This window comes from Sciurus carolinensis, chromosome 8, assembly GCF_902686445.1.
Source record: "Sciurus carolinensis chromosome 8, mSciCar1.2, whole genome shotgun sequence".
Taxonomy (NCBI): Eukaryota; Metazoa; Chordata; class Mammalia; order Rodentia; family Sciuridae; genus Sciurus; species Sciurus carolinensis.
Window position 1 is genome coordinate 96,449,219 of NC_062220.1, and position 26,299 is coordinate 96,475,517.

Genomic DNA, 26,299 nt, shown 5'->3' on the forward strand with positions numbered 1-26,299 from the left:
ATCTGATGTCTTTTTGGCCATCATGCTTCTCATTCTGGCAGTGTATGTTTATGATCCCTCATTATTCTCATCCCCCACTTTTATATGCTTCATCTTGAAAACTGAGGACTTGAAACAGGACTTTTACCATCATAAACCAGTTTTCATAGCATGTGATGGACCTTGCAAGAGGATAGCCAGCCTGTATTGCTTTGCGCCTCCATAGAAACCCAGACCCAGGGTGCAGTGGGCACAGCCAAGTCTGCCCATGTCTTTTGGAACTCTCAAATCCCATGACTGCATCCCAGGGACCAATTGAACACCTTTTATCCTCCTAGGAGTCTAGAGTGAGACAGAGTGATAGAGAAGAAAGAGACAATTTTTAATCCTAAGATATATCTTAATGTGTTTTAGATCAATACATCCTTACAGTCCAGATAGGCCTCAACTGCTTCGCCTATAAAACAAGAATCAGAGTAGATCAGGGTGATAGACTTAGACTAGGTCAACATGGAGACTAGGTCAACGTAGCCCCATCTAAAGGCATCAGCAGCGTGATTTTATCATTATGGTGAGAGAATGCATGTCTGGTGATTTCTATGTTTTGTCTTTTCAGAAGAACCTGGAAATAGGAAAAAAAAATAATTATTTAAATGTTAATAATTAGTATATAAGACTAAGCAAGACATGTCTATAAGCCAAATATTCTTTATAGATCATTCTAAATTAAATATTTTCAACGTATGTATCTGACATTCTCTCTTGTAGTAACATAGTGTTCTGGCTGCTGCCAGAAGTAATACAGAGAAGATTAGGCCACTGACAAACTTGGCATTTGGCTGCCACCAGTAAGAGCCCACATTCCCCATTCCCTCTCTACTCTTCTAGTAAGGCATGAGAGATTGTGGGACTTCTTTAAAATTTGAACAGTGGTAGCTACTGCACCTTAACTACACTCTTTGCCAACTGGATGTTTTCACTTATCTGTGGAAACATGTGAAACTAAAGTTTGGCTTAGCTTTGCTCCCAGCATGGGGACAAATGCAAGAAAGGATTTCAGTTTGTTCGCTTACATTTTCACACATGGGAAAGATATTATTGAATAAGCTACCAGTACAGGTGGGGTAGTTTTTCTCCAGTTGCTAGTAGTGTGGGCTTAAGGAAAGAGACATAGCAAAGAGTGGTGTGTCCATTCTGTAAGTCTCGTGGGCAGGGCCTGGATAAGCCATCATTAGATAAGACCACCTGTTCCTAAGGTGTGTGTCAGGAGAGCAACCTATGAAAAAATAAGAATGAATCACATATGTTTTTGCTAATCAGAAAATTTATTGTGAAAAAAGTAATATTCATAAATTAAGCCTACTCTCTTTTAAGGCTTGCTTTAGCTAAATAATTCCAGATCTCCCCTAGGATCCCTTTGAGAAGCAGCTGATAAAAGTAGAAGTCCTTCTTTCTAGAAAAGTCAGGAGTAAAGTCAATATTTTAGGCTTTGTGGGTCATATAGCCTCTGTTTCAACTGTTCTGTCTTGCTGTTTTGTGTGAAAGTATCTGCAGGTGGGCATGACATTTGTAGGGGCCCATAGAGATGGATGTGGCAGTGTACTAATAAAATAAACTTGATGTTCCAAGACAGGCAGCTGGCCATATTTGACCTGCAGCCTATGGTTTGCTGACCCATGGTTTAGAACATTGATAGCTATGCTAGATTAGAGTAGTAATCAGCAAATATGTATTCACTTTCCCTATGCTTTAATGGAACATACATCCCAGTTCTGCTGCCTTTGGATTTGGCCTTGGGACTAGTTTTGTCTTGTTTATTGTGAGCAAACAGACTGTTTTCAAAGACTAAGTGTGTTTCCATGGCCTAGCTTGTCTCTTGTGCTTTTGCCGTCTTCCATAACAACTTGCCCTCCATCTCCCTAGTCCAAGGAAATTGACTGACCAATTAAGATGACAGAAACCAGACCGACCCAACTCAGTTTGAGGCCAAGCTCTGCTTCCTAGAGCCTGAAACCTAGAGCCTGCTTAACTGAGCTCAATGTAGATTAGGTAAACTTCAGGCCACTTGTAGACTAAGAGTTTGAGAATAAATATAGATTGTTTTAAACTATTGCACTTTGGATAGTTGGTTAATGCAATATAATTACAGAAATAACTGGCTGATACTATAACGCAGAGGATAGTTGTTATCCTTTGACATTCACCAGTTAAGACATAAGCCCCATTTTCAAAAACCAAAACAGGAAAAGGATTCTTATTTCCTCACACAAAGCCCATGACTTGCTGTGTTTCTTCGAGGCTCATTGAGAAACTAGTGCTTCTTTATTTTATAATTCTCCACCCCACTCTCCCCTCTTTGTACTTCCCCATTGTTGGAATAAATCCTGGATTGTAGATGTAATAGCCTATGTGTACAGCTAATGGATATGTAATGTTGGCTTTAAAGAGGCATAGCTTTCCTAAGCCAACCCTAGGAGGATCTCAATACCAAGGACTAAATATTTAACTCTTCTGAAATGACCTGGGAAAACACCCAACCTGTTCCACAGAAAGGAAGAGTTGTGGTCTCCTAACTTCAACAGAGTACTAGGCTCTGGGCTATATGGCTAGATAGAATTTATTCAGTTATACCTGCTTTGTTCCTGCTGTCTCTCATGTACTATGCTGTTGCTTAGTTAGATGCAGGACCTTCAAGGAGTGTGTCATCTAGCAGGAAAGGCAGCCAGTAAATGAATAATTAAGGCCTAGTGTGAAGAGCAAATACCACAGTGGCACATCCATTGTTGTGGAGGAGCATGGAGGAGATGCACTTGATCCTTCCTGAGGATTAGAATGTGGGGAGCATTCCTGAAGAAACTGACAAAAATCTTTTTGAAGGAAATGGGTAGAGTGAAGTTCAATAATCATGGAGTAGAAATGAGCTTCAGCAGTGATCCTTCTCTTTACATATTAAAAGGAATCTCTCAGAGCAGTGAGTGTTGTAATCATCTGGTTCAGCTGGATGGGATTTCACCAGGATCCACAGTGATGCTAATATATAGATGTACCCCAAAAGCACATTATTTTATAGCATTTAAAATAATCCTGAACTAAAAGAATTCCAAGACACATTTTATGAGCTTTTTTCAGCTTCCCTTGATGTTGCCTCAAGAACCTTCAAATAACGGCTTTGCTGGGCAAGCAGCTATACTCCAGTTGATGGAGTTCCACCAGCTAGGCTGGCTGGTCCCATATCTAGAGTTTTTGCACCTTCTCGCAAATCTTGAGTGAAAGACACTACCCAGGAATGTGTGAATTGACTTTTGAGAGGAGCCAGATGAAGCAACCAGAAATGCAGTGGAGGTAACTTCCTGTCAGGAGAAATTTAACTAAGGAAATAGGCCACTGGAAGGAGCTAAGTAGATGTACCCTCTGCCTTTCCCATAGACTGCTCTAAGGCATGGTTTCTCCATTTGGCTTCTCTGGAGATACACCATCTTTTTCCCTAGACACCCTGCCCTAGACTTGCTGTGTCCCTTCCAGGCTTATTGAGAAACTAGTGCTTCTCCTCCTTCCTTGTTTCACTAATTTTTATACTCACTTATTTACCCTGCTTTTTTTTTTTTTTTCAATTTAAAGAACTCAGGCTGAAATATTTGATGTATATACATTTAGGAAGAAATTTTAAGTTCAGATGTACTTGTAGTTAGAAGTTTTCTAACTCAAGTCTATCAAAATGAAATGAGTCACAGTGAAAAACAAATCTAGTCTTCTAAAGGATAATAACACAGAAACCAAGGGTTTTATATAGAACATAGATTAGCTGATATTTCTTTAGTTATTTTTGACCAGTGCTTCCTATGGTTCACAGTCTGGTTTATGGGAATAAAGAAGATTCTTAAGCTTTTTCTCTCCTCCCACTTGCCCACAAGTCCCCACCAATTTCCCCAAGAAGCTATCACTCAGGGACCATTTTTTGTTGTGTGGTGGGGAACAGGTGGAGGTTGTTGATTTTGCTGCTGTTGTGAACTTCGAATACCATGATATGTGGTTTCTAGTCAGTTCACCAGCAGTGCCAGAGACAGAGGTTGAAGATGGCCAGATGTTTGTAAGTTTCACTAGTATGTTTGTAGCATGAGTCTCACAAACTAAGGACCTTCTTTTCTTATTTTCTCTTTTTAGTAGAAATTTCACTGAAACAAATTTATTGTAGAAATCTACTCCATATTTTGTCATAACCTGGAACATCTACATTGATACTATAGGTAGACTGATTTGTGCATTAAGTATAGTTAAATAAAAAAGAGAAAAAAAAAAAGGAAACTCTTTTTCCCTTTTTTAATTTCCCTTTTTGCCAAAGAAGGACCAATTGATGAGTCAGGCTGTGCAGAGCAATGTGTGTTTTGGGTAATTTGTTATTGAAGCTGTTGCAAGTATCTAGCAATTATACACCACACATCTGAAATATATAATGATTCTCATTTCCCAAGTCGTGTGTATGCCATTGTGATGTTCTGCTTTGTTGTGCTTTTGTATTCATGAGTAATGGGTTTTAGAAACAAGGAAGGACTGAGACTAAGAAAATGATCTATATACCTTGAAAATGATTTTGAAAACAGCCCTTAATTTAAACTGTAAACTTGTTGATATTTTTACAATATAATGAATTTAAACTTTTAAAATATGTTGCTAATACATTAATAGATTGACTTAAAAATTATCTGGTTTGCTTTATCTTATTGAAGAAGGTGGTGTTGCAGAAATATGCCTATTTTCATACAGGTAGAGTTCCAGAGGGCATCTTAGCTATCCTTTTAAACTTCACGTATGTGTTTCATCACAGGAAACATTATTTACATTTATTAATTTTTACTTATTGTTGCGGAGTTAACTCTTAGAAGTCTAACAGGCAAAGTTTTCTTGTTTTTTTTTTTTTGTTTGTTTGTTTGTTTAAGTTAGCTGCAGTCTGGGGAATATGCCATAGGCCATTGATGGTCCTTTCACTAGGATGCTGTTTATAGTATCCAGAAAAATCATGTAGAAGTACTTAAAATTTTTAGAACTTTATATTTTCTTTTCACAAAGCATTAGAGAAAACTCCCACTGAGCTTTTCCAAAATATTTTGCTGATTTGCTGACTCTGAGGAGGCAATGTGAATAAACAAGATACTGTTACCTGTGTATTAATATTGGCTAGATTAGGGAAAATTAAAGGGAAGGACTTCATGGTATCCTGGAGACTTCTGTTCAAGACCCTAACTAAATTACAATTGAATTTAGTTTCTGCTGTTCTAAATATAGTATGTGCAAATTAAGAAATTTGAAGAGTATGGAAAAAACAGTAAAAAGAAGAGGAAAATACAGTACTGTCAGCCAGAGATAATCATTGCTAACATCTGATATATTTTGTATGTACTTCTTTAAAAAATTTGGTTTAGATGTATTTTACAGTCATAAACATGCAACATGTATGTTTCCATTTAGTGTTAGATTTTTATCAAGTTATCACCCAAGCATTTTTCTAAGTCCTTATAAATGCTTCATAACCATTCATTTTAATCTACTATGGATACACCATGATTTATCTAATTATTCCCCTATTATTAGATATCCAATCATTTTCTAATTGATACTACTATAGACATGATAAAATATTTAATAGAGATTTTTATTGAAATATAATACATAGTTTATATATTTATACATGAACCTAAGTGTAAAGCATTTTGACCATATCACTCATGAACATATCACTGAAACTATCTGCATCAGTAAATTATCACTAAATGAGCACATCCATGTTACCACTACTAAATCAAGAGACTGAACTTTACCAAGTACTCTGAATGCATTCCTGCATTGTGCCCTGCAAGCATTATTCCCTTCCTCTTGGTCCAAGGTAACCACTAACCTGACCTGTAATATAATAGATCAATTTTACTTTTGGATAATTTCCTTTAAATTTCCAGGAGTATGAATATTTAAAACTATATAGTTAATATAATCAAATTACTTTTTTTAAAAAAATCAAGTCATTTTTCCACCACATATGTAAATAATGCAAAGAACTTTTGCTCCTGCCTATGGGAAGGGAGAAAGATCAAGCTCAACTTTAAAGAGACAACATTCTGGACAGGGAATAAGACCAAATGAGACCATATTGCTTTGGAGAAATCTCAGCAATCTGTTTCCTGCTTCTATTGTACCCATCTAGAAAACGCTTCTCTTTTTCTGGACATTACTAATCATGGCACATTAAGAAACATGAGCATGGTAAGCTACACTGGTTCTTAAGACTTGACACAAATAACATGTAAACATCTACCCACATTCATGGTCAAAGAAAAGCACATGAGTTCAGTAGAGCCTGAAGTATGTATCTCCTGTCACAGGAAGAGGTGCTGTAGAAGAGACACTGAAATATTTGGCAGTCATACTACCCACTACACCTTCATTCAGTGACTTTGCCCAATCTTTAAGAAATTCAGATTGTTTAGATTATTCATCTTTTTATAATAAGTTTTTCATCTTATTATAGAAACACTTCCTTGTCTTGGGGAACCTGCGTTTCTATATAGGACTGTAACTACTGTAGTCATTAATTGAGTGGTAACATACTGTTGAACTTTTGAGGACAAAACACCTCTTCCAAGAAGAGGCCCAGAAATATGCACATTCATTAGGAGATAATGGGAAAATGCTGTATTTATTAAATACTTTAGGTAAAAAACAGTTCTTCATTAGAAAACAATTTTTTTTTTCAGTAGCTGAAAGTTTATATATTCTGCTTATGTGTGCCAAGGAAGTGTTCAGTAAATGGTTTCTAGTTCATAGGTAATGACACTTGTAGGACAATGGAGGTCATATTCCTGGCACAACAAGAGAGCTGACATGGTGCTTTCAGCTTTCAGAAAAACATTTGCTTCAGGTTATCAGGATCACCTTTTAGTTATGGTTAACACTCTTTCCTATCATAAATTTGTATTCTTCTTTACCGCATTCTTCTCTATTTTTTCCATAGCAAGTATTTTGTGGTGTTGAGAATATTAAGTGTTGCTAATTTCATGTTCTCTTTGTCTTTATTAAAACATAATTGCCTTCAGTCAGGACCCTCTGTTGCTCAGTTAGACAGTCCCACAGTCCTGAGGATAGCATGGTTGTACTAGGTGAGCTCAGATTTAACGTGGTATCTCTCTTTCATTTCCCAAAGGTCTCTTCTCTTTAGGGATGGTGAAGTTGGGAAGAGGCTCCTTTAACCCTCCTCCAGGATGAATCAACTGCCAAACGACATGGAAAATACGCTCACTGGGAGCCAGAGCTCCCACGCTTCTCTGCGTGATGTCCACTCCATCAACCCCACGCAACTCATGGCCAGGATTGAGTCCTATGAAGGAAGGGAAAAGAAAGGCATATCCGATGTCAGGAGGACTTTCTGTTTGTTTGTCACCTTTGACCTCTTATTTGTAACATTACTGTGGATAATAGAGCTAAATGTAAGTTGATTTTTTTTCATGACTTTTGTAAGAAATGACTCCAGAGACAAAAATATATTCTTGAAATATACTTTTTCTGTGTCATTTAGTGAATTACATCTTTTTCCAAATGATGCAGTATTATTGCTCTTCTCCAGCAGATTGAGATCTTTCTTGTTCTTTAGTGTCATTGTTTGAAACAAATGGGTATTTTAAAGCTCACTTTGGTCTTTTGAAATTTGAAATGCAAGTGTTTTGCTCAATAATAAGAGTTGACAAACTTTAAACCATGGGATGAATTCATCTGGCATGTCTTAGCAAAGTTTTATTAGAACACAGCTATGCCCATTTGTTTACATATGCTTACAGCTTGACTTTGTGCTTGATAGTGGAGTTGAGTATTGAGCCAGAGAACTTCTAACCCAAGAGGCAAAAATAGTTATTTCCTAGGCCTTTTCAGAAAAAGTTTGCCAACCCCTACTCAAAACAATATGAGATGCTTCTGAAATATGTTTTAGCTATTACATCTACTTTTCTAGGTCCATTGCTGGAGATTTTGTGTCTTTGCTTTTTTGCAAAGATATCATTTTTTCATATTATATCAAGTAAGTTTTCTTAGAGGCATTTGGACAATTATGCAATTATATTGCCAAATAATTGCCTAGATCAGTGTTGCCTCTTATAAATGTAGTGCAAAATTTAAAGTATATAATTTAAAATTGTATAGTTGTTAAATTAATAAAAGTTAAAATAAGCAAGAGAAATTCATTATAATTATGTTTTATTTAAACTGATGTGCCTATTTTCTCCAAAAGCCTTGGGTCAGTTGTTTACATTTTCCACAGCTAACAGTGGGCTCTTCCAGAAGGCTTTCCTCTCAGCAACACTCTTCCCTTCGTCAGTGCAGCTCATTACATTCATCAGCCACTCTTGCTTCCTTTTGCTCTCAGAATGAAACAGGCTCCTTCTTGTCTTGTGTCCTCTGTACTAGTAGTTTCCTTTATATGAAATGATTAATTTCCTTTATTCTTTTATATATATTCTAATATCCTATCATGTTAGTACCAGTTTAAATGCCACTGCTATTTTATCACACTGTCCTGCTTCTGTTCTCTGTGTAGCACTAATTTTCTTATTTGTCCCCTCTCCTGCCTTGCTAGGATGCACAGTAATGAAGACAGAGATATTATTTTGTTTACAAAAGCATTTTCTTTCATTAAAACAATGAGTATCTGGCACTCCATAGTTGCTGAGCAAATATTTAACAAATGGACAAAGGTCACTGTTGTAGTGGTGTGTAGCTGGATTACATTAGTGGCAGGTTAGCACCAAGAACACTAACTCAGAAGCTGTCAAAGGAATGCCATTTGAGGTGGTGTGAGGAGGAGGGAAGAGCTCACCTGAGAAGTAGAAAACTTGCTGACAGGCTTATTTTATCCTCCCAGGTATCTAAAGATGACTCTCAGCCTTTTAATGATGGAATTAGAACAGTTTGGGCAAAATATCCTTTAGCCAAAATGCTTGGGACCAGAGGTTTCAGATTTTATATTTAAAGTTTCTCAATATTTTCATATACATAATGAGATATCTTGGGGTTAGGACAAAATTCTAAACACAAAATTTATTTATTCATATGTACTTTATACACATAGCCTGAAGTTAATTTTCTATTATTTTTCAAGGGCCTGCAGTTGGGCTGAACCATGAAGTGTAGATTTTTCCACTTGTGGTTGAGAATGTTGATGCTCAAAATGTTTTCAGATTTTGGAGCATTTCAGATTTCAGATGTTTGAATGAGGAATGGTCAGTTTGAACCAGAAAGAATTTGATTTGGTGTGAAACTATAGTCAGTCAACTTGACATACCTTGAGCTAGACAAAGATTGCAAAATAAGGATTTAGAGTATAAGTTAAGGTTAAAGGTGTAAATCCTAAATATCTTATTGAAAAACACAAGTTAGGGTCTTTCTTAAAGTGAACAGATACCAGAGAAAAACTTTTTTCCTGTCATAACCCTGCTGACAGTTTTGATTCTTACTATCTTGGGAATGAAAGGTGGGGGTGTCACTGTGGTTGAAAACCCTCTTTGCCATGGACTACTCAGAGTAATCTTTCTCTTAATATTCTGGGTATTGGAATATTTCCTTAGTTTGGAGAGATACAGCAGTGAGAATAGATGGTTGGTTGGTCTTTAGTAAATACTTCTTCGTGTGCTGAGGTTTTTAGTTCTATTCATTTATAAAAGTTTATAGCCAAGCAAGTCCAAAGTCAGTCTGTACTAATTATAGAAACCTAAACCTCCTTGAGGGATTTTAAGGCACAGAATAGTGTTTATGGTTTGTTTTCACTTAGATAACAAAAACAAATTCATGGAAAGGTAATTAGACCACCCTTTCCTTGTGACAACATTTATTTTAATTTGACAAATTAGGGAACCTTGCAAAGGTATTCCTCATTTTTTCTCTCTTATCCAGTTGCCTGGTTAATTGCCCTTTGTTTTGTCCTTTTCCAGTGCATCTATATTTGTTTGCCAGGACTGCGTTTAGAATTAAACACTTGAAATTAATGTTACTTGTCAAGTTCCCTCTGACCAGGTTGGTCCATGGGCTCTCATCATTACAGAGAACCTGTTTGGTACTCTGTGACCTGGCATATGTTCCTTTACTTGATAAAAAATATATTTATTCTCCATAGTTTAATTTGTAAAATTTTGAACTTGTTAATTTAAAATTCATTTTGATGGCAGAATTAGGAGAACAGAAAGTTTATTTGTGTTGGGTTTGATTTTCACCATTTACTCTGTCATGTGTGTTTCCAGTTTTGTTATCTAAGTTATACATGTAAATTGATGAGAGTAGAGAATTTTATTTTTTATTTTCTTATTGGTTCTTCTTAGTTACCCATGACAGTAGAATCCATTTCGATATAATTACATAAACATGGAATATATCTTATTTCTAGTTAGGATCCCAATCTTGTGCATGTACACAATGGTGGGATTCACTGTGGTGTTTTCATATATGTACATGGGAAAATTATGTCAGGTTCATTCCACTCTCTTTCCTTTTCCTATTCCCCCCTTTATCCATGCCCCTTTGACTAATCTATTGAATTTCCGTTCTTCCCCTCTCCACCTTATTTTGGATTAGCCTCCATATCAGCAAAAACATTCGACCTTTAAGTTTTTTTGGCATTGACTTATTTCACTTAACATGAAGAGTCTAGAATTTTAAAATGCCAGGAGCAAAAAAAAAAAAAGATTAAAAAAATAAAGAAAGAGAATTTTTACACTTCTCTCCTGTGTCTTGCTAACTGTCCTCATTGATGTTTGCTGTAAGATCAGGGGACCGTGGACCTTCCAGTACCTAAAACTATACAGAGTGATCTTCAAGTGAGGGAGGCCTCCAATAAATGTGAATTGCCTTCTTTAAAAGCACATACATGTATGCTTGAAGACTTTATCTTAAAAGAGGAAATATTGTTTTTAATATCACATTTTAGTATTTAAAATATGAACTACAAAAATTCATTGTTCCTCATACATTTATATCTGTTACATGAATAAACTCAGAAGAAGTGGGAAGTGCTGTTCAGCCTTTCCTATTAAAATTATGAGGGTTCTTTTCTTCCATATTTGAACATTTCTGGGTTCTGAGGAGATTGCCAGGAAAGTACGTAGGAAACCTCACTCTTGTTTCATTTCCACATGTAAATTACTCCTCCTTTTTGCTTTTATTAATTCTTTTTCCTAGGTGAATGGAGGCATTGAGAACACATTAGAGAAGGAGGTGGTACAGTATGACTACTACTCATCTTATTTTGATATATTTGTGAGTATTTTTTTGTTTTGTTTTATAACTCCTTACAAATACAACAAAAACAAAAGGCAAATTTCCCTTAAATAGGCCTAAAATTTAATGCCATTTTTTTCTACTTTGAATGTAAACCATATTTGCTTTTCCCTGAATTACTTACTAAGGAATTGTCTAATCATTGCAAGGGAAGAAAAGATGAGTCACAGATAATACAGGGCAGAAGGAGTCATTGCCATGTTTTATACGTGAGCACATAACTGATGTAGAACCCATTGCCATGTTCTAGTCCCTAAAGGCAAATTTACCTGCTTACATGATAACCTGATGAAAATGCTGTTCCTTTTCTAGATTGCTCCTTTTTTCTTAAGGAAAAATTAATCTGATTCTTTAATTGGGTTACTTTACTTCAGAATCTAGGGTAGGCCCACATGCTGTTCTAGGAGTCAGTACCCATTCGGGGCAATCTGCAGTTGAACTAGACTGGTGTATTTAAAAAGTGCATTTTAAAATGTATTTTATTGTATGTATTTTAAATAATTTATCTTCTTTATTTTTTTTTTTGGTCTAGCTTTTAGCAGTTTTTCGATTTAAAGTGTTGATACTCGCATATGCTGTATGCAGACTGCGCCATTGGTGGGCAATAGCGGTGAGTGTGCCATGTTGAACTGTCGTCTCCTCCAGGGCTACTGGCCAGGCCTGAGCACAACAGGCTTGAGCTGGAAGAAGAGATGGGGTTTTAACCAGCTGGAATTTCACTGGTGAATTTTACTAGCTCCTCCTGAGTCCCCTTTCTCCCTCACTTCAGTACGTTTAATGCTCCAGGGCTTCTTTCCAATGTTAAAGAGTAACAAGCTTTATCTCCAGGATGCTGAGCCAAATGGGGACTCTAGAGGCCCAAGAATGATGACTGGCCAAGCATACACCTATCCTGTGCCTCGTGTTGCAGAAAGAGATAAGACAGGAACCTCTGTCACAGAAATATTTAGAAAATTTTCTTTGTATGGTTGAAACTGCTTAGATTTGATCTCCGTTTATTTTGATAATCACTTTCTCCCTCCTTTACCCTCTTCCTCCATTGAGGAGGGATAAGCTTCCAAACTCATTCCTATTGCCTCTAGCTTTATGAGGACAGTGATGTTTTTATTAATCTCTTTCCTTGCGTCTAGCACAGAGCTTGGACACATTCTGTCCATCCTCACTAAACATTAAGAGGTTCAAAAAGTTAGAAGCAATTCTGCCTGAAGTTTTTTGCCATTTCTACAGATGTCCTCAATACATTGAGGGTGAGGGGGAAAAGAATGTTGAACTTTTCAAGCTGGAGAGAACTTCATAGGAACATCCCCAAACCCTGCCATTAGAGGACTTTGGTTTGTCCTGGTGGGAATAGGAGCTGTGCTGCTTTCTGTAGACTAAGTCTATCCAGGGCCATATCTGCCTGGGCCATCTCCTCTTAACCCTCCCATCATCATAGGATGGAGGTCGGAACCTAGGTTAATCCAGAAGCTCTCATTTGAGGGATGTAGTGACAGTCTATGTACAGTGCTTCCCTTTCCCAAATACTCTAGCTCATGTCACACTAGCTGTGATGATTGTATATTCCCAAATTCTCTAACAGTCCTGCTTGGAACATTCTATTCTAGAGTTTCCATGAAGTAGACTAGACTAGTGTGTCAGACCATCTGTCTCAGTGTTTTATTTTAGAAAAGTGATTGACATACAGACATGCAATGGGAGTTAAGTTATAAGAAAGTATCTTCAACATACACTTTCAAATTATTTTTTAAGGATATATCTGATTTACCAAATTCATTTTACTGTTTTGAATTTATGTTTGAAACATTTGCAGAGAGAGTCCTAGGAAGAGAAGTTAGCTGGTACCTAAAGAGCGCTCAGTGCTCTCCTGTAAAGTAAATCAGTGTTAGGGTGTGAAGCATCTCCTCTCCCAAAGAGCTCACTCTGTATGGGATGTGTGGGTGTGCATACGCACACATTTACGTGTGCACACACGCACCTGCCTGCAACTTGTTAACGCTTACTAAGCAAGATCCTTGATGTTTCATGGTCTCCATTCTGTCATTCATTCTACTGTTAGCATTCACTGTGGTCAGGTTTCATCATGCTAAAAATATTAATTGGAAGTGAAATGACAAGACTTTGGTATGGTGGTATTGCTCTGGGCTTCTTAACCCCTACAAAAAGCCCTGTCTGTGTATTTTCACTAATCCTTTATTGTATGTGACTGAATATTGTAACTTCTGGTAGAAAAAGCATAGTTTTACAGCATATCAATCAGCTAAAACTTGGGAGAAGAAATTACATAAGCAGCCAGTTGGGGCAACTGTGTGCTGTGTATAAGCCCATTTTGCCCTAGTCTGGGTGTGGGGAACAGATATAGAATAAGGTGGAAGGAGTCAGGCCAGGCATAGGTTTTTCAAGAACTACCTGCTCCTGGCTTAGCCGAGTCTCTTACAGTGAAACATGTCTAATTTGAGCACTACTGCATTGTGTCTTGCAGTTGACAACAGCAGTGACCAGTGCCTTTTTACTAGCGAAAGTGATCCTTTCAAAGGTATGGCCTCCCCCTTTCCTGTACCATTGTCCTCTGCACTGATGAAGCCTCATTTCCCAGTGTGAGCTGATGGTGACTGCATCCCTTCTCCCGGTCACATCTGTTCTTCCAGCTTTTCTCCCAAGGGGCGTTTGGCTATGTGCTGCCCATCATTTCATTCATCCTCGCTTGGATCGAGACATGGTTCCTGGATTTCAAAGTGTTACCTCAAGAAGCAGAAGAAGAAAACAGTAAGTTTCTATGAAAGTCAGCCTCCAGAGACTAGCTCAGTACCAAGCCACAAGGGAGAGATGTGGCTTCTGGATGTGAGGGGAACCTTGAGTGGGTAGAGTGAGGCAGTCACAGCCTCTCTGTTCTTCAGTGGCTACATCAAAATGGAGAGAAGGGTTGGGTACTTGAGAGGATGCTAATAGGAAGTGACTCCTCTTTCTGGCTGTTGGGTCGGGCTTCCCCTGAGAGAAAATATGAACATTGGCCAAAAAGTTGTTCAAGAAACAGTTGCTTTGCATATGGTTTCATTCTGGAAAATCTCATTAATGAAATCTTAAAAGAATAGGCACCACCTCATTTTGCTTGGGAGATTGGCCTTTTCTCACTATTAATAATCATCATATAACACTAAACATTTTGTTCATATAAATGGAACTATATACTGTTTAGGGGTAGAAATTTTCAACCAATTTTAAGTGAACTGAAGCAGCAATTTTCCACAGTGTCTGGTTCTCCAGAGTGTCATAATTCTATACATACAGCAGGTGGTGGCCTATGATGGGCCAGGTATAATTAAAAGAATGAAGGCTTGGAGTGGGATCATAATGATGCAGACGGAATTGTGAGGGGGAAAACTCCAGCCAGAGCAGAGTTCACCCTTTTCAGGTGACAGCTAGCATGGTATACTCCTGAGTCCTGCTGAAACTCTTATCTCCCTGCTTGGCGTTGAGTGTGCCAGGATGTTGAGTAGAAAGGGCAGATGTACTGTTGAACCGTACAGTTTATTATTGGGCTGGGATTCTTCTTCACACAATGTCTTTGTGGAATCTCACGTGCCCTGTCTACTGCTCTCTGAGTTGAAAGAGCCAAGCTTAAGTCAGACTCCCATGCTGTTTCCAGATCTGCCTTGTTGCCCTTTTCCATCATCTGGCTCAACATGCCCTGCCTCGTAAGGAAAAAATCTTGTATCTTACAGAAAATTAGGCATGATTATAGTTTCAGAAAATTACAGAATGAAAAATAACTTTGCACAGTTTCATTTTGGAAAATCTCTTTAGCAGAAAAAAAAACTATGAGAAAAGAATTATAGTTCAAGAGTAGATTTAAAAAACATTAATCAGTGGTCCAAGATGTATCTTCTATGCTGTACCCCCTATTCCTTTATGAAAGTGTAGTATGGAGAAAGAACAGTTATAGCTAAAGAATATAAGGAAGAGTGTTTGAATTGTATATAATCATCAAATTGAATTGAATCGTGAACTTTTAATATGACTGAGGCTTGAATGGTTATGTGATTGAATGAATTTCACAGCATCTAATAAAACTGAACACAGAATTCATTAGATTTTGAAAACAGCATTGCTTTCATTGTCAGTAGCAGAGAAGATACATGTACCTGGCATCTGCTGCCTGGCTGCTTCCTCCCATTGGCTCCCAATATTCACTCAGTTTTCAGCCAAAGTCATCAGTTGTTGGATGTTTTTGTTGTGTGTTAGTGTTCTAGATCTTCTTTCTCTTCCCCTTGCTTTTTAATGCCCTTCTTTTGTTTGCAGATCTTTTTTTACATTGATATTTCTTAATCACCTCTATTTCTTTTTACATACTTATAAAAAGCCAGCTAGGTATTATGCTTGACATCTGGCATTTCTCTAACCATATGCAGATGGTGGACCATTCATACATACTGATTGGGTTTTGATTTCACTTGTGTTTGATTTTGAGGTTGGTGCTGATTTTGTAGGGACATGGGAATTATGAAGGGAAAGATGCTCTAAATACTGAGTTGAAGACTTCCAGGAATAAATGAAGCAGTTTTTTTAAGCTACTTTATTTTCTGTCTTTACAGTATTGGTTCATAGTTTATTAATGAAACTTATTTTTTGATTGAAAGATTTTGAAAATACCTCTATTATCTAAGACTTAAAAATACAGTAATAATACCATTTTATAATACTTAATTTTACCAACTACCTACCAGGAAGGTGACACATTCACAGATCTGAATTTCTTCTCTTCCAGGGCTCCTGATAGTTCAGGATGCGTCGGAGAGGGCAGCCCTCATACCTGCTGGTCTTTCTGATGGTCAGTTTTATTCCCCTCCTGAATCTGAAGCAGGTAAAAATTTGATTACTCTTTTTGTTTTTATCTGTCAGCTAAAAGCTCTGCTGCCCTCCCTCCCTCTCACTACCCTGTTTCTCAATACAATTAGCAAACATTTAGCACACCAGGATATGACAATAAGTGAAACGTGATCTTACGTGATACCAATGGTAAGACACAGAGATCTAAAAATGAAAGCTGTGGAGTGACATAGACATTGTGACTTGTGATCTTTATCTCAGAAGACAGGCAGACAAGGGAAAGGTTCCTGACACTCTCTTCATTGCCTTTTTTCCCTAAACCATCCTTCCCGTAGGACTGTCCATGACTGAGAATGGCAGCTCTGTCCACCAGGTATCCAAGTCAGAAACAGAGCTTCGAGGACTCCCCACCTTCTTCTGGCTAACATCTTCTTATTCATAAAAATGTGTGATCCTCCTTTTTTTCTGCCTCCATCATCTTATTTCCGTCATATCACTTCCTGGCAACTCCAACCCCAGTAGAGCATTCCTGGCTTCAGCTTCTGCCACAACTTCCCTCTCCATGTCTCCTTTTTTCCCCCACTAACAAACCACCAGAGTGCTCATAATAGTGGCCCTCAAAAACCAAAAAACAACCTTGACTAAATGGGGAAAGGTCTTAAATAGGTATTTCCCTATGAATGTATACAGATGGCTAATAAGCACATGAAAAGATGCTTAATATCACTAATCATTAGAAAATGGAAATCAAAACCACAATGAAATACTCTACCTTTTAGAATGACTACTACATATATTAAAATACACACACCACACACACACACACACACACACACAAGTGTTGGTGAAGACATAATGAAATTTGAACCCTTATACATTGCATTTGGGAATGGAAAATGGTATAGTTCCTTTAGGAAGCAAGATGATGTTTCATCAAAAAAGTGAACATAGAGTTAGCTCAACTATTACACCTCTGAATCTGTATCCAAAACAATGAAAGCAGAAGCACAATCATATCTGTTCTCTTATTTACAGAGCAGCATAATTCATAGTAACCAAAGGCAGAAACAACTCAAATGGCTACCAGCAGATAAATGGATAAACAAAATATGATAAATATATCCAATGAAATATTACTTAGCCATAAAAAGGAACAAATTTCTGACACATGCTCTAACATTTATGAACCTTGAACACATTATGCTAAATAAATAAATAAATAAATAAAGTAAGCTAGGCGTATAAGGACAATTAGCATATAATATTGCTTTGATGAGGCATCTAGAGTACTCAAGTTCACAGAGACAAAAAAACAGTGGTTGCCAGGGACTAAGGAACCTGTGGAATCCATGGTGGTAATGGTTGCACAACAAGTGGATGTACTTAAAGCCCAGAGGGTATATTTTCAAAGAGCTAAAATGTCAAATTTTAACTTAAATGTATTTTGCCACAATTAAAAGTATTTTCAAAGTTGCTAACACTACAGGTCCCAGGTCTTTACTGAAATTCACTCGTTTCTTCCTCGTAACCATTCTATGATGTAAGACTCTGATTATTCCCAGTGTGGAGGTAAGAAAATTGAGGCACAGAGAACGGAAGCAGTTGCCCAGCATCACACAAATAAGAGGGAGAGCTCTAATTTGAACCCAGGCTCCACTGCTAGAGTCCATGTTCATAACTGCTGAAGTCTACAACCTTTCAGTATTTATGCAAACACAGAAATGATCATGTTAGTCCCCTGACCAAAAGCTTTCAGTGGCATAAAGGACTCATAAGTAAATAGACTCAGATCCTGGCAGAAAGCACCTGTTAGCCCTCTTACTCAGTTGTCCAACCTCTCACCTCATTTACCGCCTCTTGTGTTTATAACCTTTCTGAAAATGCTGTGATGCATCTTCTCTCAATATTCTCCATGTCATGTCTCTCCCACATGTTCCTAAGACTTGTACAACCTCTACATACCTTTCTCTACCCACCCTATTGCTCCCAGAAATCTTGGTTAGGGTGTCCTTTGCCTGGTCTTTGGGACCTCTACCCAAGCCCTGTCATCTTATGCTGTCTGCCCTGTTTTCAGCTGTGACCAGGTTTGTTTCTACAATGGGATATCAGCTTAGTTTAGAATCTACTTAACTGTATTTCCAACATCCAACACAATGAATATTTTAAACACACACTACAATAAAACAGACTCCCTGCAGAAAGCTACGTGAATAATGGGAGGCATGGCAATGTGAAATAACAGCGTATTAGAGGAACTTCAAATAACTAATATTGTAGACTATAGGTGTGGGATTTAAAAGTAGTATAAAATGCAAAACCACAAATCTACCTGAGATACAGATACGGATTAAGCAGAAAATCAGTTTCTGAGACAGTAGTAATTAAAATTAATTATTTTACAACCTAATTATAAGTGTTGTTTCTGATATTTTATCATAGAACTCATTCTTTTAAAAAAAAAAAAGGGAAGCTCATAATGTATTTCATGCCATTGTACTTTTTCTAAGACTATTTCAACTTGTTAGCTAATTCTTTTTCTAAGGCTAATGCAGTTTCTCAGTTCTACTGTTTCTTCTTAAAAACATAAGGAATTTCATCTCAGGCATTCCCTCCCCATCAAACTTTCCAGTGTTCTGCCTGTGACATTTGACACCACCTAGTGGTCCTAAGAGGGCATTACTGTTTCACTGGATTATAAATCTGAACAAGAACCAAAACATTTTCATAGTGTTCCACTGGGTGGCTGCTTTGTTCAAGATAAAACACAGATTAGTAGTGGTGGGCGAGGAGGAATACTCTGAGGCCTTGCTATATTGTTTTTTACATTGTCTGTTCGATTCAGGAAAGAATTAGAAATGAAAATTATTACTAGAGTTAATGTGCCTAAATAAAGAACACTCTTTTTATTATGCCAGTAGCTAAAAAATCAGAAAGTCTTTTGGAGCTGAATTTCTAGGCTGCTGTTTTCCCTGATCCAGAACTGCCCATCCTGATAGCCATATGGGCATCTGAAAGGCTTGTCTTGCCTTTCTTGTCCTTTTTTTTTTTTTTACTCTGGCACTTAATGTAGTACCTGGCACATAAATTTGTAACTGTTGAAAGGTTGGATAAAAATGAAAAAAAAAATTGTGGTGCCACACATAAAAATGTTAGCATTTTTCCTTGTTACTGATCAACTTCAATTTTCGATTCCCGTAAATTAGAATATTAGCTCATTTTAGTAGGTGTACATTTAAGGTCTAGAAAAGTAATTTGTGTGCAGGCTTGCTAACCATGTCCTAAAACCTGTGAATTAAATGGAAAGAACAAGAAAGCACAGTCCTCTTTGGAGAACAGGATTGAAGCTGTCATATGGTGTCTGTGGTCAGAGAGGTGGAATGAACCAAGCATGATACTAAGGACAGAATAATTCACCTCCTAACTCATGGAAAGACCAGTTTAAAATGTGGAATAGCTCAGTTGCATAATGTAATCTATTCTAAGCAGGTTTAGATAAAAGCATTAAAATACCAGTTTAATGCCAACCAAGAGTGATCATACATTCTGGTTTGCCTGTGAAGCCTCGCCTTTCCTGTCTCCTAGGGTGATTATTAGGATCCCTTTTGTCTCAGAAGTGTTCTTGTTCAGATGATCAGTCCTATGATCACATTATGTGTAGTGAATAGATTTAAAGCACAGTTCTTTCCCATCTTTAAAATTTTGAAATTTTAAAATATTGAAAACTCGTTGTGATAGACATTCAAAAACATTAATTTTAAGAAACTCTATAGAGGCATAATTTTCATGCTATAAAATCCTTCCTTTGTGAATGTATAATTGCATGATTTTTAGTAAATGTATGGTTTTTCCATCAAAACTTCTTTCAGGCCCATTTGCTGTTAACCCCTGCCTTTGCTTCTAGTTCTAAGTAGCCGCAGATCTGCTTTCTGTCTTGACAGATTTATATTTTCTGGCAGTTCATATAAATGTGTTTATATTATATGTAGTTTTTGCATTCAGCTTTTTTTGCTTAGTGTAAAGTTTTTGAGGACCAGTTATGTTGTAGAACGTATCAGTAGTTTTTCTCTTTTATGGCTGGATACTCTTCCATAGTGTGATTATACAACATTTTGCTTGTTTTCCAGTTAATGAACATCTGACTTATTTCCAGTTTGGGACTGTCACGAGTAACTCACATATATGTGAATTTATTGTTATTTTTCTTGAATGGATTTCTAAGGATTTCTAAGGATTTAACTTTAAGAAATAGTTGAACTATTCTTCAAAGTGATTGTACTATTATACGTTCATTCCAGCAACATCTATGGGTTTCAGTTTCTCCATATCATCACTAACACTTAGTATCATCTGTCTTTTTTATTGTAGCCAGACTAACAGAGGTAAAGTGCTATCTCATGGGGTTTAACTTAATGTCCCTAATGACACTGAGATCTTTTCCACTTTCCTATTACATATTTATCATATATCTTCTTTGGAGAAGTCTGTATTTTAAGATTTTTCAACTTCTTATTATCGAGCTGTATGAGTTCTTTATACATTGTAGATAAAAGTCCTTTATTAAATATATAATTTGCAAATGTTTGTCTACATTTTGTTTTCACATTTTCATGTGGTATTTTGAAGCACAAGTTTTTAATGTAAATGGTTCGTATATTTGAGGTCATATCTAAGAACTCTACCTTAACTATGCATCATGAAGATTTTTCTCCTATGTTTTTGTCTAGAAGGTTTTATAGCATTTTCTCTTTTAATTAAAGTTATGGTACATTTTGAATTAATTTTCATATATTTATGCCCATTTGTTAAAAATCAGTTGGCCATGAATGTGTCAAGTCAAATTTTTTTTTTATTTCCTTGAATGTTCTTGGATTGAGTTCAGCTTACTCTCTTTTTCTACTTTTTAAAGTAGATTATTTTTATGATTGATTTGAAAACTTCCTTTTCTGATACAGTCATTTGAAACCATACATTTTTCCTATAGACATTGCTTTACTGATGTCTCATAAACTTTGATGTACCATATATACATTTTCACATATTCCTTGGTTTTCAGCAGTTTTGGAATGGTATATATGTGAATCTCTTTGTATATGTCCTAATTCCTATTCCTTTAGCTTATTAAATATATAGATTTATTACATCTCAAAATTTAGGAAGTTGTGACCATTGTTTCTTCAAACATTTTCTAGATTTTATTTTCTTCTTCTTGGACTCCCAGTACCCATATATTGGTATGCTTGATGTTTAGCACAGGTCTCTAAACACTTTTGAATTTTTCTTCAGTCTTTACTCTCCCTGTCCCAGAATGGATCATTTCTGCCAGTGCGTCTTCATGCATGCCAGTTCCTCTGCTGTCTTGAATATTTTCTTGACTCACAAATATATCATTACACTTGATTATTTTTTTACTCCAGAATTTTTAAAAAAATTTTGTTCATTTATTTTTCTTTCTTGGGAATCTCTATTTTTATTTTTATATTTTTATTGGTGCATTATAATTATACACAATAATGGGATTCATTACACCATATTTGTACATGTTTATAGCATAATTCACTCAACCTTCTCCTGTACCTTCTCTTTCCCTTGCCACTGCCCTCTAAAGCACTTGCTCAACTAATTCTTCTGTTTTTTGTTACTATTTCAATTAGTACATTATAATTACATATGAAAACTGTATTCATTGTAGTGTATTTGTATAGAGACATAGCATAATTTTGTACATTTTTCCCCCAATACCTCCTCATTCCCACTCCCCTCTGTTCCTCTCAATCCCCTTCCTCTACTTTATTGGTCTCCTTTTGTTATTTGAATTGATTCTGTGTATTTCTTTGAACATATTTATAAATACTGCTTTGTTGTTTTCTTGCTAAGTACATTATTTGGAGTTACTCAGAGATGGTTTGCTTTGATTTTTTTTAGAATGTTCATGTTTGCTAATTCTCTAGATGTCTTTTGTTGAAAAGTAATTTGTTGAAAATATATCGTTGCAACTCTGGATTCTCATTTTCCCCCAAAAAGGTGGTTGTTGCTTTTTGTACCTTTGTTTAGTAAATTATTCATGAAATTGTATTCCCTAGTGAATGTGGCTACATCTGACTTTTCTCAGTTTTTTATTTACTTGCTTTTCTTTTCTTTTTAAGTCTTGGTTTGTTTTTAAAGCCAAGCTTTCTACGGGTCCCCTGTGTCTGCAGAGCTTGGAGGTAGCCAGTGACTGGACAGAGTTCATGCTCAAGTACCTGGATTAAGGCTTCCATCCTCTGCCAGATGAAAATGCCAATGGTTTGAGTGGCCCATTCCAAGTTCAGGCCGTTTTCAGGTCTCACACAGGTTTTTGTTTTTGCTGAGACTTTGTGTGTTCTCTGAGGATGCTCATAGCTCAGGTGTCTTGCCAGCTTGAGCTCTCTTGGGTCTCCCCTATGCATGTGAAAAGATCCAGCCAAGCATATGCTTGCGTCAACCCTGACCATAACTTCTCACTAGCAAAGCAGCTGCCCTGCCTGCTTTCTGGGATTTTCCATCAGTACTGCTGGCCATAAGCATGGCTCCCACTCCAAACTAAATGTGCTTCTCTCACCTGGATGACTTTGCTGCCAGTCCCCAGAACCTCCATGGCATTAAGCCAGGTGATAAGCACAGGGGGAGGAACAGGAGCAGCTCAGACAGGAGCAGCACTGTTGTTCCTGAATTCTGCTGTTTTCACACATAAACTGGTCTCCAGTTGTATATGCCTTCAGTCATTTCCAGAGGGTTAAATGCTTTTAAGTTTTGTCCATTTTGCCAACTCTTATAGGTGCTATTCATGGAGAGGTTTTATTGACCCTCCCCACTAGACCATAGCCAGAGGTTCTTTTAAAATATGTAAAGATACATGTAGTTAAATTTTAATTAAGAATGGAGCTTTATTTAGGATTCCCAGGCAATACCATGACAGGACCACTCATTGTGGTTTACATACTGTTGGTCTGGCAGTTGGAAAATGAGCCTGGGAACAAGAAGAATTGATCTGACCCTCTTTCTGACTCTTTTCAACACAAAGAGGCAGTTAAATCACCCTGTGTCTCCATGATTTACAGCAGCTTAATGGGCTGGAAACCAAAGCCTTTTAACCACTCTATCTTTATTTCTCTTGCCCCAGTTTCCACTTGAACTGTGAGACTTTGTGAGGGTCCTCTTTACAGTGTACCCTCTCACAGATTAAAGGCCAGCTGAGGCAGGGCACCACCTTTATGTGTGAATAGATTGCATCCCTAACATGCCGCATTGGTTTTCTATACCTCCTTTTTCTGTTTCTTTTTCCTGTTCATAGAAGAAATACACGCTTTTATATAGAGGTTGAAAACTACTAAGACTCACTGATCCTTCAAACATAGTATCACTACTCACAGTTTAACTTGTTTCTTTCTAGTTGTGTGTATAGTTTCACATCCTTTTCTCATGCTGCCCTGCTTTTAAAATGAGAACGTGAGATTTATGAAGTCCCTTTATGTTTTATTGCACAAATTTTGGAATATCTTTTCAAATGTGAAAAATTCATGTGGTTACCTTCTACTCTTTCTCATTTGTACATTAGTATTTGCCTTTTTAATTTTATCAAATGTAATTGTATGGCATACAGAGTTTTATTTATTTTTTAATTACATTTGATTTTGCCTTAATGCACATGCTTTTTACATGTTTTCATAAACTATATAGAACCATACTTTTACCTAGAGGTAAGGTGTTCCATGTAAATATAACTATTTAACCTTTCTTACATTCTGAAGCATTTAGGTTTGTTTTCTAATTGTTAGAGAAAAAAAAAAAAAAACCACATAATGAATAGTAAGTATTATTCCCCAGGAACCAATCCTAAGGAAAGAGTTGCAGAGTGGAACGACTGGGTCAATTGTATGAGTAATTGAGACTCATGAGACATCAATTCCCACCAGGTAGCTAATAGTGATCACTGGCAGCAGCATAGGAACCATTAGTCATCTCCCTAATCCTCAGGAGCCCACCACACTGCTCTCTCACTCACCTGGTACAGTGATCAAATTCTTTGAACCACAGCTCAGGCATTATATGTAAACAGGTGGAAGAACAATGGCAGTTGAAAACAATTTTTAATATTAAACATATTAATATTTTCACTAGCACATAAACGAAATCTATTTTGCCAGCTTAGTGCAAGTCATAAATTATATTTTAGTTCTCCTCCTGAAAGAAATAAAGTAAAATTTGAAGATAGCAGTTAATCTAAATCTCTCTAGAATTAAACAAATGTGTCTTTTATTTAAGAATTTGTGTGTCTATATTATAATAAAACTGTTCTTTAATGGAATGAGAGTTTTTTCACTTTTCCTTCTGTACCATATAGGATCTGAAGAAGAAGCTGAGGAAAAACAGGACAGTGAAAAACCGCTTTTAGAACTCTGAGTTCTGCTTTATGTAAGTAAGTGTTTGAAAATGAAACTTTAAGAGCAAAATGGTTAAACCAAGAGCATTTTCTTTGAGCAGATTCAGAGAATATGAGTACAAGTATATAGCCAGACTCATCATATTTACATGAAGTCAGTAGTCACATTTCAGTATGTAAAATTTCTGAACATTTTCTGCATAGGTGTAAATTTGTGAAGTGGAAAATATCTCCGAGTTCCAAATCTCCAAAGAAAAAGGAGAGATTCACATCTCTATACTTAGTCAGAATGTCCTTGTGCCAAACATTGTTTTAATTTCAAGCATTAACCTTTTTGTGTTCTGAGGAGAGCAACCCATGATATTATCACTGTGTCACATTTGAGGGAACAGTGGGTGAGGATTTGTCCAAAGTTACACAGCTAGAAGGGAAGTGCCAACCTCAGACCCAGGCAGTATGGCACCAGGGGCCACTATAGCCCTGAATGGGGATGTCCCTCAAAGATTTTGTAACTTCTGAAATAGAAGCTGCTGGACTTTGACAGCTCCAGGGCAGAACACATTGTTAAACCCCTTCAGCTCCTCAAAAAAATTTCATTTCAGCCTCACAAATAGAAGACAAATAAATAGTGAGTAAGTTGTACCAGACCTCCTCCTAAATATTGCACCATAAAAGGAAAAAGTAGTGGATGGAATACGAGTCCCTACAAAGCTGGCCAGCGGCACTCTGGGCAGCAGAGGCAGCCAGGTTCCTGGTGGAGGAAACCTGTGCCTGCATTGGTGGCTCCTAGCATACAACAGACCCTTCTCTCCACACATCAGGGTAAAGAGGAGTCCAATATGTGGATACCTGAATAGTTCTAAAATGCTTTAAAATAACTTTAGGTGTGGCCACACCCATGTCCTTTATATGCCTGTGTTGGAGTCTGTCTTCGGTATAGACCCTGTTAGGAAGATATGAGGCAGCATAGCATTTTGCCTTTTAACACCATACCTCAACTTGATTGTCTTCACTCCTTTCCTAAGTGTGAAGAACCCTCACTGAAGTCATCCGAGGGAAAAAGATGGATTTGGGTCTCCCTATTGATAGTGAAATGGCGACATCCACTGCTGACTTTGTGGAACAGCTAGTAAACATTTATTTATGGTGATACCTCACGGACATTTTCCCACATCCACACACATTCAGTCTCCTGCCTGTGGCCAGCCAGGTCTTGTCATGATTCTTCCTCTGTTCAGTGAGACTGAGTCTGACCTGTCAATGAATAATTGAAGGAAAGTCATGTGCTGTATCCTAATCAAAAGACTTCTTAATATGTTGAAATAACACTTTTGTAGTAAGTGAAATACCTTTTATTTCAATTCACAGGATGGAATTTTGTTTGTTTCATGTCTCAGATTTCTTTTGTATTTCTTTTTTAACACCCTACATTTCCCTTGTGTTTTTTAACTCATGCACATGTGCTCTTTGTACAATTTTTAAAAGTAATAAAATCCAGCATATCAAAATGATTAGTTGTATTTTCTTGGTTTCCATTATGTATTTACCCTAAAGTATTGGAATAAAGAAAGAGGACAAGGAGGGATTGTGAATACATGTAAAACATTACCATATATTATATTATTTTTATCATAAAATCATACCTTTCTCTGAGGTACAGTTCTGAAGTGTCCATAAAAGTACTGAGAAACCATTGTTAAAATTTTTCCTTTGTGTTTTGCTAGTTTGAATTAAAATGAGCTAAATTATATCATGAGTTATTTTTTCAAACATGAATATTCCCCTAACTGCTTCAGA

At 36.8% G+C, this 26,299-nt stretch overlaps 1 protein-coding gene across 1 annotated transcript in view; it reads left to right on the plus strand.

Moving 5' to 3' along the window:
* Positions 1-26,013, plus strand: part of Stard3nl (STARD3 N-terminal like) — a 43,649-nt gene extending 17,636 nt beyond the window's left edge. Inside the window, exons 2-9 of the mRNA XM_047562233.1 lie at positions 7,169-7,451; positions 11,182-11,259; positions 11,813-11,890; positions 13,760-13,813; positions 13,926-14,043; positions 16,043-16,138; positions 24,464-24,538; positions 25,528-26,013. Of these exons, the coding sequence (XP_047418189.1) occupies positions 7,227-7,451; positions 11,182-11,259; positions 11,813-11,890; positions 13,760-13,813; positions 13,926-14,043; positions 16,043-16,138; positions 24,464-24,522 (708 nt within the window). The 5' untranslated portion in view covers positions 7,169-7,226 and the 3' untranslated portion in view covers positions 24,523-24,538; positions 25,528-26,013. The remainder of the gene's footprint in view (positions 1-7,168; positions 7,452-11,181; positions 11,260-11,812; positions 11,891-13,759; positions 13,814-13,925; positions 14,044-16,042; positions 16,139-24,463; positions 24,539-25,527) is intronic.
* Positions 26,014-26,299: the final 286 nt, after the last annotated feature.